The 14,695-nt window shown below is 40.5% G+C and overlaps 1 protein-coding gene across 9 annotated transcripts in view; it reads right to left on the bottom strand.

The window, feature by feature from the left end:
- Nucleotides 1–14,695, bottom strand: part of ryr2a (ryanodine receptor 2a (cardiac)) — a 187,805-nt gene that overhangs the window by 38,899 nt on the left and 134,211 nt on the right. For 6 of the 9 annotated variants that reach the window (XR_011179203.1, XM_069168608.1, XM_069168611.1 and 3 more), the window contains exons 59-83: nt 13,894–14,031; nt 13,690–13,767; nt 13,447–13,522; nt 13,018–13,141; nt 12,570–12,685; nt 11,788–11,852; nt 11,461–11,582; nt 10,952–11,001; nt 8,581–8,641; nt 7,367–7,605; nt 7,205–7,286; nt 6,855–6,985; nt 6,577–6,704; nt 6,089–6,281; nt 4,976–5,058; nt 4,507–4,664; nt 4,271–4,358; nt 3,291–3,383; nt 2,959–3,129; nt 2,582–2,641; nt 2,227–2,361; nt 1,980–2,092; nt 1,389–1,485; nt 1,116–1,222; nt 138–189 (exon numbers count right to left, since the gene is read on the bottom strand). Coding sequence is in view for 8 of the 9 variants with exons in the window: in XM_069168608.1 (XP_069024709.1) it covers nt 138–189; nt 1,116–1,222; nt 1,389–1,485; nt 1,980–2,092; nt 2,227–2,361; nt 2,582–2,641; nt 2,959–3,129; nt 3,291–3,383; nt 4,271–4,358; nt 4,507–4,664; nt 4,976–5,058; nt 6,089–6,281; nt 6,577–6,704; nt 6,855–6,985; nt 7,205–7,286; nt 7,367–7,605; nt 8,581–8,641; nt 10,952–11,001; nt 11,461–11,582; nt 11,788–11,852; nt 12,570–12,685; nt 13,018–13,141; nt 13,447–13,522; nt 13,690–13,767; nt 13,894–14,031 (2,760 nt within the window). In the remaining variant the exon portion in view is untranslated. The remainder of the gene's footprint in view (nt 1–137; nt 190–1,115; nt 1,223–1,388; nt 1,486–1,979; nt 2,093–2,226; nt 2,362–2,581; nt 2,642–2,958; nt 3,130–3,290; nt 3,384–4,270; nt 4,359–4,506; nt 4,665–4,975; nt 5,059–6,088; nt 6,282–6,576; nt 6,705–6,854; nt 6,986–7,204; nt 7,287–7,366; nt 7,606–8,580; nt 8,642–10,951; nt 11,002–11,460; nt 11,583–11,787; nt 11,853–12,569; nt 12,686–13,017; nt 13,142–13,446; nt 13,523–13,689; nt 13,768–13,893; nt 14,032–14,695) is intronic. The other 3 variants (XM_069168609.1, XM_069168616.1, XM_069168613.1) reach the window with 1 other exon arrangement.

The following is a 14,695-nucleotide window of genomic DNA, read 5'->3' as shown; positions in this document are numbered from 1 at the left end:
GAGCAGATGGATAAATGAGAGCAGGAATACATCATAACTCTGTTGTCACAATGACGCAAAGCCAAAGTACCCTGATGTGCTGCTCTCATGAAGGATGTGTTGCAAAAAGGAATATTATAAAGGCAGAATTATCCTACCTTAGCCATGATGTCAGCATAGGCCATGTAGAGATTGTCCTCATCCAGTTTACTGTAAAAGGAAATATATCCACACACATTAGCACAATTTGACTGACCACACTGAGGACTGAACTAATTATTTTAGCTGGATTGAGCAGAATGTTTTATTGCAGGACTGACATTTTAGAAACATCTAAAATGTTTGTCCTACCACTTCCTGCTGGTATTTTCTGTTGCACATTCTTTGCTAACTTTATTTTACTGTAGGTTTAATTTGAAATAGATGGCATCTGAATTGTTTCCTCAAATACCTCCCATTTACAAAGATACAAATTCTTAACACCCTTAATTTAGGTTAGATTAGGTAAGTAGGTAGGTAGGTAGGATGGTAGGACAGTATATAGGTAGGTATGTAGAACGGTAGGTAGGACAGTGTGTTGGTAGGTAGAAAGGTAGGAAGGTAGGTAGGTAGGTAGGTAGGTAGGTAGGTAGGTAGGTAGGTAGGTAGAAAGGTAGAAAGGTAGGATGGTAGGTAGGTAGTACAGTATCTAGGTAGGACAGTAGGTAGGTAGGACAGTATGTAAGTAGGTAGGTAGGAAGGTAGGATGGTAGGTAGGACAGTATGTAAGTAGGTAGGAAGGTAGGTAGGTAGGTAGGTAGGAAGGTAGGATGGTAGGTAGGACAGTATGTAAGTAGGTAGGAAGGTAGGTAGGTAGGTAGGTAGGTAGGTAGGTAGGAAGGTAGGAAGGTAGAAAGGTAGGATGGTAGGATGGTAGGTAGGTAGTACAGTATCTAGGTAGGACAGTAGGTAGGTAGGGCAGTATGTAAGTAGGTAGGTAGGAAGGTAGGATGGTAGGTAGGACAGTATGTAAGTAGGTAGGAAGGTAGGTAGGTAGGTAGGTAGGTAGAAAGGTAGGTAGGTAGGTAGAAAGGTAGGTAGGTAGGTAGAAAGGTAGGACGGTAGGTAGTTTCTTACACATTTGTATGAGAACCTACCATTTCTCTGTGAGGGCTGTTCTGCTAAACAGCTGAATGAGCTGATGCAGGGGATCAATGTGTTTGACTCCCTCCTCCTCCTCAGATGGCTCCTGTTCACCTGGTTTCTGAAACAAACACACATTCACAAGCTGAGAAGACTCACTGAAAAAAAATGGTCTCATATTAAGTCTGAAAACCATTTTTTCTTCAAAGTAAAAATAATGCCAGGGGTCAAAATATTCCATAAAAAATAAATAATTCCACTTGTTTTACCGACTGAAATAAACTTACAGCGAGGTCCTCTATGAGTTTATCTTCAAAGTAGTGCTCCTCTGCTTCAATCCAGGACTTCTCATAGCCCTGCAGGAACAGGTTGACAGCCCGGTGCCTAGTTTGAGGGAGATACAAGTATGAATAATAACTGAAATATTATATTTATGTTGTTCTTTACAACATATATCAGGTACACAGTACTGAGACCACGAGTGAAAGTCTGAGACCACGAGTGAATACATTTGAGCTGGCACGCTTAGAGGTGTGTTTGAGGTCACGCATCCATATAAATAACTGGTGAACACTGGCTGTTGGCTGATTTACTTGAACAAGCCTCTGATGATTAAATCAAATCCTCGTCTGAACAATGTAAATGCCACAAACATCCTTCAGTTTGATTGTTGATCTAGAAATAGTGCCGAATCGATATTACTCACAATATTTCACATATATTTATACTGAAATATTTCCTCTTCATTTTACATTTTTCTGAATTTCTACAGCCTTTCTGATTTCCAGGTTTACATGAAAATATGATGTGATTTCTCTGACTTTTGGACTCCACAGTTTGTCTCCTCAGATGTCTGTAGATGTGAGAGCAGAACTGACCTGGGCAGGTTGTAGAGCGGTGCCATCCTGAAGCACGCGACCACAGCTCGCTTCCTCTGTTTGGACAGAAGTTTGTGCCACACAGCCTTCTTACTGCGCTGAGGATGCTCCACCTACAGACACAAACTGAACCACTCAGTACAGAAGACTTCCAGCTGATGTTGCTCACCATCACCTCGTCCACACTTCTGGGACGACTGGTTACAGAAGAGCAGCAGAAATGACTTCAACTCATGATGATACGGACCTGGTCCAGGTGGAAGAGGACGTGAGCGATGTCCAGGACTCTCTCCACGGTCTTTTCTGGATCAGAAGTATCCTCGTAGTGGTTCGGGAGGTCTCTGTACAGAGCCATCTGCCAGCGAATAGCCGGATCCTCCAGCTGTACGAGATACACAGACGAAAGAGTGTTTGAGCACCTCGATGAATACTGCGGTCAAATACACATAACTGCAAACTATATTCAACATAGAAAAGATGGGAATGTCAATAGCCAAACAAGTGTCTATAACGTTTTTTTTTTGTGGAGAGTAAATATAGATTACGACATCATCTTGGGTTTTCTTCCAAATATACATACAGAAAAGATACAAACTTCTTACCTTCCCTTGTAAGTGCAAATTGTTCCTGATGATCTCTCGAACTTCATCCTCTGTATCTTTCTGTTGATAGAGAAAATGCACATCCATTAATTTAATACGGATTTGAATGATATATAAAATACTTTGTGACATAAAAAACATGTAGAAATATGTTTGAAACATGTTTTATCAAAGTTATAACAGATGTATTACTGTTTATTTCATAGTTTAGATTTAAAATAGGAATGTATATTTATATTTCAATATTTATTGCCAATACTTAATTGTTTGCATATGTTTATTAACACACTGGACCTGTAACCTGAAGTGTGTCTGTTTTTATTAGGAAAAAGACTCCTCTCTTCTCATGTTTGACTTGATGAGTGCTGCTTTGCTACCTGGGTGAAGCGGTTCTTGGCCAGTGCGATGAGCTCCTGTTCTCCTGGAGCACAGATGTTGAGTCCGACAGGCAGCAGACGCTTTAGAGTGGCGACAATCAGACTCGTCTGCATGGAGTATCGATCGCCCTTCCTCTTCATCTTCTTCCTCTCCTGGTCGGAAACTATTCCCTGAGGCAAAGTCAAGCATCAAAAGAAAATGAATACATTTCATACAATGTTAGACTTACTGTATGATTAGATTCATTCTTTTCAAAACAATCTTTTTCATCAGTGTTCATTTTGTTTAAAAAAAACACCATTGGTATGAACATCCTCGTGTGTGTCCTCACCTTTGACATCTTACACTTGGTATCAGTGATGAGGAAGGACATGTTGTTGATCTCATTCTGCACCACAAAGTTCTGCTCTTCTCTCTTGAAGTTCTGCAGACAGATGAAAACATAACTCACTTCAATCCACAGTCATAATGTTAAACTGTATTTTCTGTCTCCTGGATTTGCCCATACTGGGCCAGCACCTCCCTTCAAACAGTAGAATATACATTTAAAATATACTGAATTAGAAAATTATCTTGGCAATGTGATGAAAAAAGTGGTGCATGAAAGTTTGTAAACCCTTTTGAATGTTCTATATATCAGCAGAAATATGTCTAAAAATGTTAATGCTCATCATTGAAGACGTCTGCTATCCTCCGCCTGTGTGGTCAACCAACAAAGATCACTCAGAGCTGGACGTGTGACTGTCTGAGGTTACAAAAGAACTCTGAGTGACTTTTAAAAAATGTCCCCACTGTGGGATTAATAAAGTCTAATCTAATCTAATCTAATCTAATCTAATCTAATCTAATCTAATCTAATCTAATCTAATCTAATCTAATCCAATCCGATCCGATCCAATCTAATCTAATCTAATCTAATCTAATCTAATCTAATCTAATCTTCTAAACACTTTGACGCCTCTCTAATGTTGGCTCATGTTCTAATTTTCATGTTTAATGAATTATTAAAGAAACAATACACATTTCTTTTTTTGCCTGCTGAGCTGCTGAAAACTCGTGTTGAGTAACAATTTGTGAGTTTTCATGTTTTCATTTGCATTTGTTTGGAAATGTCACATAAAATGTAGTTATTTCAAAAGTTTGAAATTTTAAAATAAATCAACTATGATGTGCCCAAGTCTGGTTCTGTTGGTCTGTCCTCCAGGCACACCAGTGGACAGCACTCAGGGAGACTCTGGTCTAGTGGGATATTTGCTGTGATATTTTCAGCAGTATGTTATAACGTTACGTCCTCCTCTGTAATTTTCTTACATGAGATTTGGACCAGAAGATGAAAACCTCGGCCACCATTCGGAAAAGCTCCTCTGCGTCTGGGTTGGACTCTTTCAGCCATCGGGCCCTGTCGGTGTTTCAAAGCAGTTAGTGACATGCATGATGTCATCATCCTCTAATGTTACATTATCAATGTATTTGTATGATTTATTAGTAATTCACTCCACTCATTGTGATGTAGGAAGTGTTGGGAGCAGTCGGTCGGAGCGCTGTACCTGTTGTAGTCGACAAATCGTATGAGGAGCGGGTAGAAGGCGTACAGGTCTCGGACCAGTACGGTGAACTGGTCCATGATGAGCAGCTCCGTCTCTGACATCTCCCCCCTCCCCTCCGCCCGGCTCTGTTCTTCATCCATCAGCACCACTGCTGCTTTCTGCACACCACAGTGATATTATTATGCTTCATTCCTATGTGATTCAACCTTTGTAGTGGTATTATCACTTTTATGACTGTTGATATAGTTCATTATATCAAATTATGAAAGATTTTTGCCAATGATCCATTAAGTAGACAGGTGTCAAACCATACATTTACCAGTAATCAAGTCTCAGTTAAAAACATTAAAGTTATGCTGGATGAAGAAGAAAAAAACAATTTCAAGCTAGTATGTATAGAATATATCAGAAAATATCAGATTTGTGCCCACACATTAGTACACTGTAAAAAAGAAAAAATTCAACTCACTTTTTTGAGTTTTTCCATCAGAGGTAAGAAGTGGGTCTTTAACAGCTGAGGTTTGGCTTTGCTGATGATCGGCTGAGAGAAGACTGACGGAGCAAAGACAGACACAGAGTTAAAACTACTGAATTTCAAACACAATGTGCACATACTTGTATACACAGCAAATTTCTGCAGTGAAATATCTTGATCTTAAATAAAACAGTGAAAGACTTTGATTTTGGGAGTGCATTTTCTAAGCTAGACTATAGTTTGTGTTCAGAGAAACTCTTTATTGGAGTATTAATTTCATGACTCAACACTCCTACGGGTGTTTACTGTACAGCTTTGTTGCCGTATTAGCATTTCCCAGCATGCCTTAGTTATTTATTTGTAACTTTTGAGAATAAAGCAACTAAATTAAATCTAAGTGATGGGCAGAAATTATATTTACTTTTGTTAAAACATGCAGTTTCTGAACATTTCAGTAAAGACATAATGATCCATGAAATGTGGATATCATTCAAACTCCAAACTATAAAAATCTAACTCCTAGAAAACAGTTACTTTCACCTAAATACTGCTTAAAAGTATATTCGCTGGTCTCAAATAGAGTTGATTTAAACTCACAGAGAGTTGATTCCCAAGACCAGAACTTGCTGTGTACGATACGTTTGTATGTCTTACAGCTGCTGATGGTTGGATACATACAGCTCTGTACAAAAACTTCAGTACAAACAGTTGTGATGGTCTGCTTGCCTGAACATCTGAAAATAGAACCAGCCTCTGTGGTGGCTGCAGACTCTAGCATCTAAAACTCAACAGTAACTGTACATTTTAAAAAGTAAAACGAAAATTTGAAAAACATAAATTGTGTATAGAATAGGCTCAAACAGAGATTTAGGGATCTGTCGGAAATATGTATTTTAATGTTTCATTAATCGGTTAAGGAAACCCCTCCTCCTCCAGGAAGCCACATTCACAAATTTAAGCAAAAAGTATGAAAAGAATAAAGACAACAGCAGAGCACAGTTATGATATGTTCATGGTATCATAAACACACGTTGTGCAGAAGAAACAGAGATACAACTTTAAAGATGCACCATCTCTCCTTCACACGCAGCATGCATCTGTGTTTACCAGCCAGCCTCTTCATCCAGGCGCCTTCATCGATTCCCAGGTTGTTGTAGATGATCTTCAGAATGTTTCCCAGCAGAGTGTTCATGTGTTCGGAGGTCACGGCTGTGCAGCAGCTGTCGGCCTGGTCCGGGATGCTCTCTGGTCCATACTCCCACCAGTGCGACATGTAGCTGCACAACATCGGCAACACCACCTACAAAAAGAGAGAAAAAAAACAAACACATAGTGAAGCTTTGCAGCATCGACGGGGAACCTACACAGAAACAAACACTATATGACACTACCAGGGCTCAACCAACAAAGGCTTTTACATGTCTAGTTTTCAATCAGTATTTGTGTGCACTACATCACCCCATAAGACTCCATAAGTTTCTACTTCTACAATAGATGATTTTAGGGTGACAAGAACCACTGAAAGAACTTCACCTACATGAGCATGGGTACAACTAAAAACAAAAATACAGTTGATAGGTTTATGAGTGAGTTACCTCCATGACATGGGGCATCTGAGTGTATCTCATGCCCGACTCTGCCAGCTCCATGATCTCCTCCAGAGACTTCTCTAAGTTTGGGATCAGAGGACAAACCTCCCCGACCAGCCCGGGAAGACCTAAAGCTGAGAGGTGACGAGACAACTGGACTTGAAACAGGATGACAAATAACTGAAATATGTACACATTGTTGTTGTAATTCTCAGAGAGTAGAATTAGCTGAGGACTTCTACAGCTCAGTGTCATCTCCCCCTTCATGTATGTAAACTGTGTACCTGCTCTGTCTTTACTTCCTTTGCTGTTGTAGATGGAGAAGCTGTTAAACTTGTTGATGTGAGGCTCCAGGAAGGCGACAGGGAAGGCTGCTGCAAAGGCAGCTAAACACTTTCCTAATGCTGGACGCTGTCTGGAGAGGAGAGGAGAGGAGAGGGGAGGAGAGGAGAGGAGAGGAGAGGAGAGGAGAGGAGAGGAGAGGAGAGGAGAGGAGAGGAGAGGAGAGGAGAGGAGAGGAGAGGAGAGGAGGTTACTTGGTGAGTAACACTAAATGTAAATAAAATTGTGTTTGTTTATATAAAAACTTCACGAGAGGCCTTTAAAGATATGTGTACTATGGGATGTACTGTACCTCTCTACATAGATGCTTTTGTTGGTTCCCAGAAAGTAGAGGCTGTTTAGGATTCTGTAGCAGGAAACCTGGACATCATCCACTGGAGCAAGAGACACAACCATGTTTAAAGTCTGTCATTATCCTCCACATCAAACACAAACTGAATGTATCAGTACTCACATATGAGGTCTTCTCCAAACATGTTCTGTCCAATGTGCTCGAACAAGGAGGAGAGGACCGGCAGCAGGGCGAAGGTGGTGTAGTTGATGATCTGAGTGACGCCCCGCGGCTGCTCTCGGCTGTGAGTGAACTGACCGAGCTTCAGATTCTCTTGAGTCTTCTCCAGATCCTCGGCCACACTGTCGAAGTGTGAGCGCAGAGCTGCTTTCACTGACTCCAGTCCCGTCTTCATCACTGTCCTGATGGATTATGTTTGACATTATTATCATGACAAAAAAAAAATTGGTCTTTCAGCTAATTGTACTTAAATGTCACTGCAAGAAAATACAAAGATTAGACTTTAAAAACTATAGAAAAGTTGTACAATGCTAAAAAACAACAACACCTGGTCGAACATCTCACAACTAATTTGGTAAACTAGCAATAGGTCAGTAACATGATTGGGTATAAAAAGAGCATCCCACAGAGTCTCTCAGCAGTGAAGATGGGGAGAGGTTCACCACTCTGTGAAAGACTGTTTGGGAAAATAGTGCAACAATCTAAGAATAATGTTCCTCAACGTAAAACTACAAAGAATTAGTAGATTTCATCATCTACGGTTCATAATATCATTAAAAGATTCAGAGAATTTGGAGAAATCTCTGAACACAAGGGACAAGGCTGGAAACCAATATTGGATGGTGTTGATCTTTGGGCCCTCAGGCAGCACTGCATTAAAAACACACTATTATGGAGTGGAAATCAGTGCATGGGCTCAGGAACACTTGTGAAAACCATCGTCTGTCAACACAGTTCCACAAATGCCGGTCAAACCATGTAAAAAAGGAACCATATATGAACATGATATGTTTGTCATGATATCAAATATCATTATTTGATATGTTGTCTTTGTTCTATTTTCTATTAGATATGGGTTTACATGATTTGTAAATCATCAAAATCAGTTTTTATTTACATTTTACACAGCGTCCCAGCTTTTTTAAGAACTAGGTTGTATTTGTGTGCACAGATTTATTAATCCCTTTACTTTTATTCATGGATATTTCTCCAAAACATCCTGAAATGATTTCCATCATTCATCAGTAAATCCACAGGACAACATGTGTATTATGTTTCCATCAACACTACCCTAAACATCATCCCATGTAAATGTCCTGTTGTAACGACATGCAGCAAACAGGCACCGACAGAGGTGAGTTCATGTCTTTTCTCACCTGGCATCCAAGCTTTGTCCCAGTATCTGCAGACAGTTGACTATGGATGTGGCATTGTTACCTAGAGAGCAGAGAGGATCACATGATAAACAGAAAGCCCACTGTATGTACTGAGCAGAGTTTGGGCCTCATGCTCTTCTGGATGTGAAGAGTTCAGCACAAAATAACACTAAAACAACAAAAACAGCATTCTTCTTCACATCAACAGGAGCTGTCTGAAATCACATCCTCCAAGTGCACTCAACAAAATAGAAACACAAAACTTTCGTTTTCACTCCCATTTTAGATGAGTTGAAGTAAAAGACTTCTTTCATGCACACAAAATGCTTTTTGTTTTTTCAAATTTGGTTCACAAAGTGGTTAAAATCCATGTTAGTGAGCACTTCACCTTTGCCAAGATAATCCAACCACATGACATCAAGTCTCTGATTAAACAGCATGAGTATTGAATGTGCAGTTTTACCAAGCAACCAAATGCCACAGATGTCCCAAGTTTTGAGAAAGCATACAATTGGTATGCTGACTGGAGGGATGTTGCCCGTGCATTGAACGCTCATTTCACATACCATGAGAACCGAGAACTGAGAATTTGATGCTACATCCAACCAGCATCACAACAACAGACTACATGTGCCAGCCCAGGACCGCCACAACCTGCAACTTCATCTAGAAGATTGTCTGAGACCCGCCACTCCGACAGCTGATACAACAGTTGGTTTGCACAGCCAAAGTACTTCTGAATTAATGGTCAGAAACCATCTCAGGGAAGCTCATGTGAGAGCTTGTTGTCGTCACCGGGATCTTGACCTGACATTTCATCGTTGTAACTGTCTTCACGGTCAGAAAGCTGATTTACGATGGCAGCTGCCACTTTGGAGACGTGTTGTCCTTATGGAAGAATCCTGATTTACACCTTACTGAGCAGATGGCAGACAGTGTGTATGTGTGTACAGATGCATTCTATTGATGGAAATTTTAATACTCAATGTGAAGGAGGTGTGTTGCACTGCATGAGGCAAATGGTGGTCAGAGCAGATACTGTGAGCTGTCAAAGGCACACCTTAATGTATTATCTTGGCAAAGATGAAGTGCTGACTAACATAGATTTTGAAAAAAATGTGTGAACAAAATGTGAGAAATAAACCTTGTGTGTGTTTATATTTTTGAGTGTCTGTGTTGTAATCAATAACACGGCACAATCTAAGGAAAAATATGTTCCTTTAAAAATAAAATTCAAAAAGTTTTTAAGTGAGCATGTTACACAAATCCAGGCATTTTGTGCTGTCAGCAGTAATGAGGAGCAATAATTAAATGTAAACATGCTTAATATTCTCATTAGCCAAATACAGAAAACACCAATAATAAACATCTTTCATTTCCCACAATGGGTCCTTCTGATTTGAGCAGTCTGAGGTTTTGGTCTGCAGAGGCGGAACATTTTTTTACTGAGAGGACACGGTGAGACACTACACAACACACACAGCTGCTGAGCACAAGATAAGCACACTATTACCCACAATACCGTGCATGCACACACACCGAGGGACGTCAAGAGAACTGACACTTTGGTACCAAGTTGATGGCAAAATTCTGAAAACATGACAGTACTTGTTTTTCTACGGTGTATCAAAAAGTACTGTAGACAATTAGATGTGGAACAGCGGTGGCAGGTGGAGCAACAAGTCCACTGTCACCGGAAAGCACGTATCTCAGCAGCTCAAAGGCAACACATCCAGATTCCTACATTCAAGGAGAGAGTTTCAGTTTGACTTTATACATCGTCAAAATGTTCACATCCTGAAATGTTAGTGTTACTGTCTAGTTTGCAACAGCTGCAGAAGTTGTAGCGATGCTCCACACACAACATTCACAAACGCTGATGTCAGCTCGTTAAGCTTAATGTGCTGATCACAAAGTTAGTAGTGACTGTCATCACATCATCATTTTGGTATTGAACCTGGTACTAAAAGTGATTGAATGTAAAAGGTACTGGTACAGATAACCAAAACTTCTGTTATCCTGACATCCCAACACACATCCATGTAAAAAAAACAAACACTAGGCGAATTGATGAAGTGTTATACAGTTCCTGGGTTCTGATTTCAACATTTAAAGGTAACCTGTGGACTTTTAGACCACTAGTAGTGTAATGGAAAAACATCTGAACATGTATTCCTGCATGGTCCAGTGCACTGATCTACAGGTGGTGGTGACATGCTGAGAAAAACAGAAATGTGCCAACAAAAACAGGGTCGAAGAAGAATGACAGCAGGCAAACATGGGTGCAGAATTCAAAACTTTTAACAAAATCAGCTTTGCAGATATTTTATGGAAAGAAAGTCATTCAACATGTTGGTCAAACCGTCCTTACCAAACAAGGATATCCTATGTCTGACAAGAACTCCCAGTTTGCAGAAAAGACTGGAAAGATGAAATGAAAGGAGAGAAGACGAGGTAGAGGAGGGAAGCAGAGGAAGATAAAAGACAATCAGATGAGAAAAACAGAGGACAACAGAGACAGCAGGAGGGACATGAAGGCACATGGCCTCGTGTCAAGTTGCTTACAGCTCATTGGCTGTCATTCACAGAAAGACTGAGCTGATGCTGAGTAGTAAGGATTCATTCTACAAGACTTGAACTTTATACTGTATGTCATTTAACTGCTCTCTCCCCCCATTCCCTGTCTGTCTCTACTGTGCTACACAAATGATGGTTCAAAAACACAACCCGAAATATACATAAAAAAAACCTCGTCTCCAACATACAGTCATGGTCTTATTCAATATGTAAGCAATAGTACATTAGAACATTATGCAATAGACCCGCTGGTCTTGCTGACTATCTAGCTATTGTTGTGTCGTGTACACGAGCCACACTGACCTGGTCACCATCTCCTTCTCCTTGTTGGAGGCGTGGCCACCACTGCTGATTGGATGAATGGCCGTGGACAGGAAGTACAGCCTGTGGTTTTTAAAGTACTGATCCACCAGTGGCAGGACGACCTGGTGGTGAAATGGTAGAAATACAGCAGAGTTTAATTAATTACCTATTTGTGTCAAATAGATTATTAAAAAAAATACTTTAGTCTTCAGAAACGTCAGGGTTTTGTTGTAAATTTTAGAGAAACACCTGTTTTTCTATATGCAGTGACTCAAATAAAATACTATAACAGATCATTTGGAATGTATAACAGAGAAAGGCACTGACCTTTCCGAAGAACTTCATTTGCTGTTCGTGAGGAATCTTCTCTCCCTTCGGCTTCGTTCCCAGATCTGCAACAGATTAAGAGTCAGTGAGGTCTGGATGGATTGATGTGATGACATCGACACAACAGAGCAGTCGGTCTTCAATAACTCCATCTATCAACAGCTGCAAGTACCGACTGTGTTCTTCTTTTTTGAAACTGTTGCACCATGTTGGGAAGTAAGTTTGCCGTTTTCATAGTGGACAAGTAACCTGATCACATCCTGTGACTTAGTTATGTTCTGTGTTCATGTCTTTGACATTGAGGCAGGTTCACATGTACTTACAAACACAGATGACACTGTATATGCTGTTTCTATAAAGAAGGAACAAAAGATATTCATCACAATAGAAACAATAGAACTTGTTCGTTATGCTACATCGGTGTCATTCGTGATCTGACTGTCAATGATGGTCCACAGAAAATAATAGATGTAAGTTGTGTGTGTTGCTGGTATTTTAAAGGATGCTTGTTGCCTCAAGGTGTCTCATCTACCGAATGCACACTGGGAGTAAATATATAACAATTTGATCAGCCTTATCTAGAAATAAAGGCTTCATGTGGGTAAATACATATCCCACATTACAGCTCACACAGGCATATTCTACGTATTGCAGCCGCCCACCCTGCACTCTGTTGTTATTTTGGTAATAAGGTACCTTTCTCTGTGCACCCATCTCGACATGACTTGAGTTACAGTACTCGGCGTACTATGTGATATGTTTAGACATGAAAGGAGTCTCACCGCACTCCACCATGTGTTCTTGGGCCTGGTCCACGTATGTGATGAGCTGCTGCAGGAAGTTGTAGGCAAAGCGTTTCTCTATCGCCGGAGTATCCAGCTCCTGAGACTTGACCCCTCTGGAAACCACACACAGAAAACTCTTCCTCATCTTACTCAGATTTACATAAGAGGACGTTATTTCAGTGTCTCAGTTATCTGTCCAGTCCGGGGGGTGATTAGTATAGCTTAGCACAACGGCTGCAAGTAGGACAAACATGATATAATACACCTAAACAAATAGATTAAGAAATAAAACATATATAGATGATATAACACATGCAGAGAAGTGTTTCAGAGATTTGATTTAACTAGATTAGGAGTTTCTCTCTTCTCACACTGAATCAGGGTCTCACCCCAAGTCTCAGATAAACACTACAGTACTGTGTGAAGTGTGAAGCCCGTCTCCTACCTGGACACAGTGTACCCGTTGATCTGAAGGAACTTGAGGATGTCTTGTGCTTTTTCTCGGTCTTTGTATTTCTCTTTGGCCGTCAGTGTGTCATAAGGAACAAGCAGGGGATGGTTTCCTCCGCCTGGAGACGACAGCAGCAGATAACAGGGTAATGCATAGAGAACACTCACCCCTTTAAACGGTCAGGAGAGCCACTGGGAGGAAGTAACAGAACCTCAAAACCATCCTTAGTAAAGTTGACATATTAATAGTTAAGTAGACATACGTTGTATTAGTGTCTTAACGATCAGCTCTGAGGAAATCAGAGGAAATAAATACTACCTTGATGTTTTTGTTTACTTAATAATCTTTAGATTCTGTACCAAATGCAAATTTTCAGTTTGAAAGTCAGTTTTCAGTCTGTTTGTGAACGTGTGTAAGACTCACCTTTGGCTTCCAGCTCCATTTTCTTTTTCCTGGCCCAGATATTATGATAATTCTCTGCAAGCAGCTCAGCCATCGACTAGAGAAGGACAAACACGTACGACTGTTACACTGCACATCAGTTCATCTCTCAATCCTCAATATCTTCTTTCTGTATCAATCTTCTCCATTAATTTCAACACATTTCTCTTTTATTTGTCCATAAACAGTATATTGTTTTATCCTTCTCTGTGCACACTAACTCACCTGCATGTCTCTGGACAGTGTGACGTTGCTCATATCGATGGGCCTCGGGCTGAAAGCTGGAGCTCCTTCAAAAGACTGCTGTGGGAGGTATGATATGTTGTATTATTGATGATGTCACTTTTTCACACCACCTCCTTTATGTCAACATGAAAACGCTCTGTAACGAGATGTGATGTTTATATGTGGCCATGTGTTGATGTGTACCTGGCTGGCCTGTGATATCCTCCTGGACTTGTTGTGGAGGCTGCTCGGGTCTCCCTCTCGGATCCTGTCAATGCTCCAACCCCACGACAGCATCGTCTTCAGAGACTCTCTGACCGTCGAGCAGTACGCCTCTTTATCCTGCAACAGCACAACCCGACTTCAGACCCCTGCTGACAGCTAACTGCAGTAAACCACACTACGCTGTGATTACCTTTCAAAACAAAGTGTCCTAGTGTGTTTTGTGCACCTGGAGCTCTTTTCACCAGAGAACTCCAGAACATCAGGGAAACAACTTCTGCTCATTTATATTCCAACTCCCTCATCTCATCTCAGGAAATACTGGACATTTTGGTGAAAGCTGTGTTCATGTTTGTCCACGCAGTGAAATACTGAAGCAGAGGGAGACGTGCTGGTGTGCTCGAGCAACGCTGCAGACGCAGACTTTGCAATCCGTCAACAGGAACATTTCTCTCAAATACGCTTTCAGTGTGTAACAAACTGAATGAAGTTGTGAGGTTTCTCTCCTGACTTCATGTAGCCATTCTTTATCCTTTGGTTCACTTCTCAGTCTATCTTGCACTGTATTTCTGCATTGTAACTTTTACCTGCTCATGTTTTTGTTATCTATTGTAATGCAATTATCACATTATTGTTTTATCTCTATCCTTTTTATGTACCAATTTCTGTAAATTGAAAATAATAAAAAGATTTATCAAGAAAAATAATGAACTAGTGAGGAAGAACTCCAACTTTTCTTCATCTTCTGTTTAGTGCTTCATTAAAACTCAGCTGTGTGGACCGG

The sequence above is a fragment of the Embiotoca jacksoni genome, unplaced genomic scaffold (assembly GCF_022577435.1).
Source record: "Embiotoca jacksoni isolate LCO1_2020_lvr unplaced genomic scaffold, fEmbJac1.0.p SCAF_40, whole genome shotgun sequence".
NCBI lineage: Eukaryota > Metazoa > Chordata > Actinopteri > Embiotocidae > Embiotoca > Embiotoca jacksoni.
This window is presented reverse-complemented; position numbering and strand designations above follow the sequence as displayed.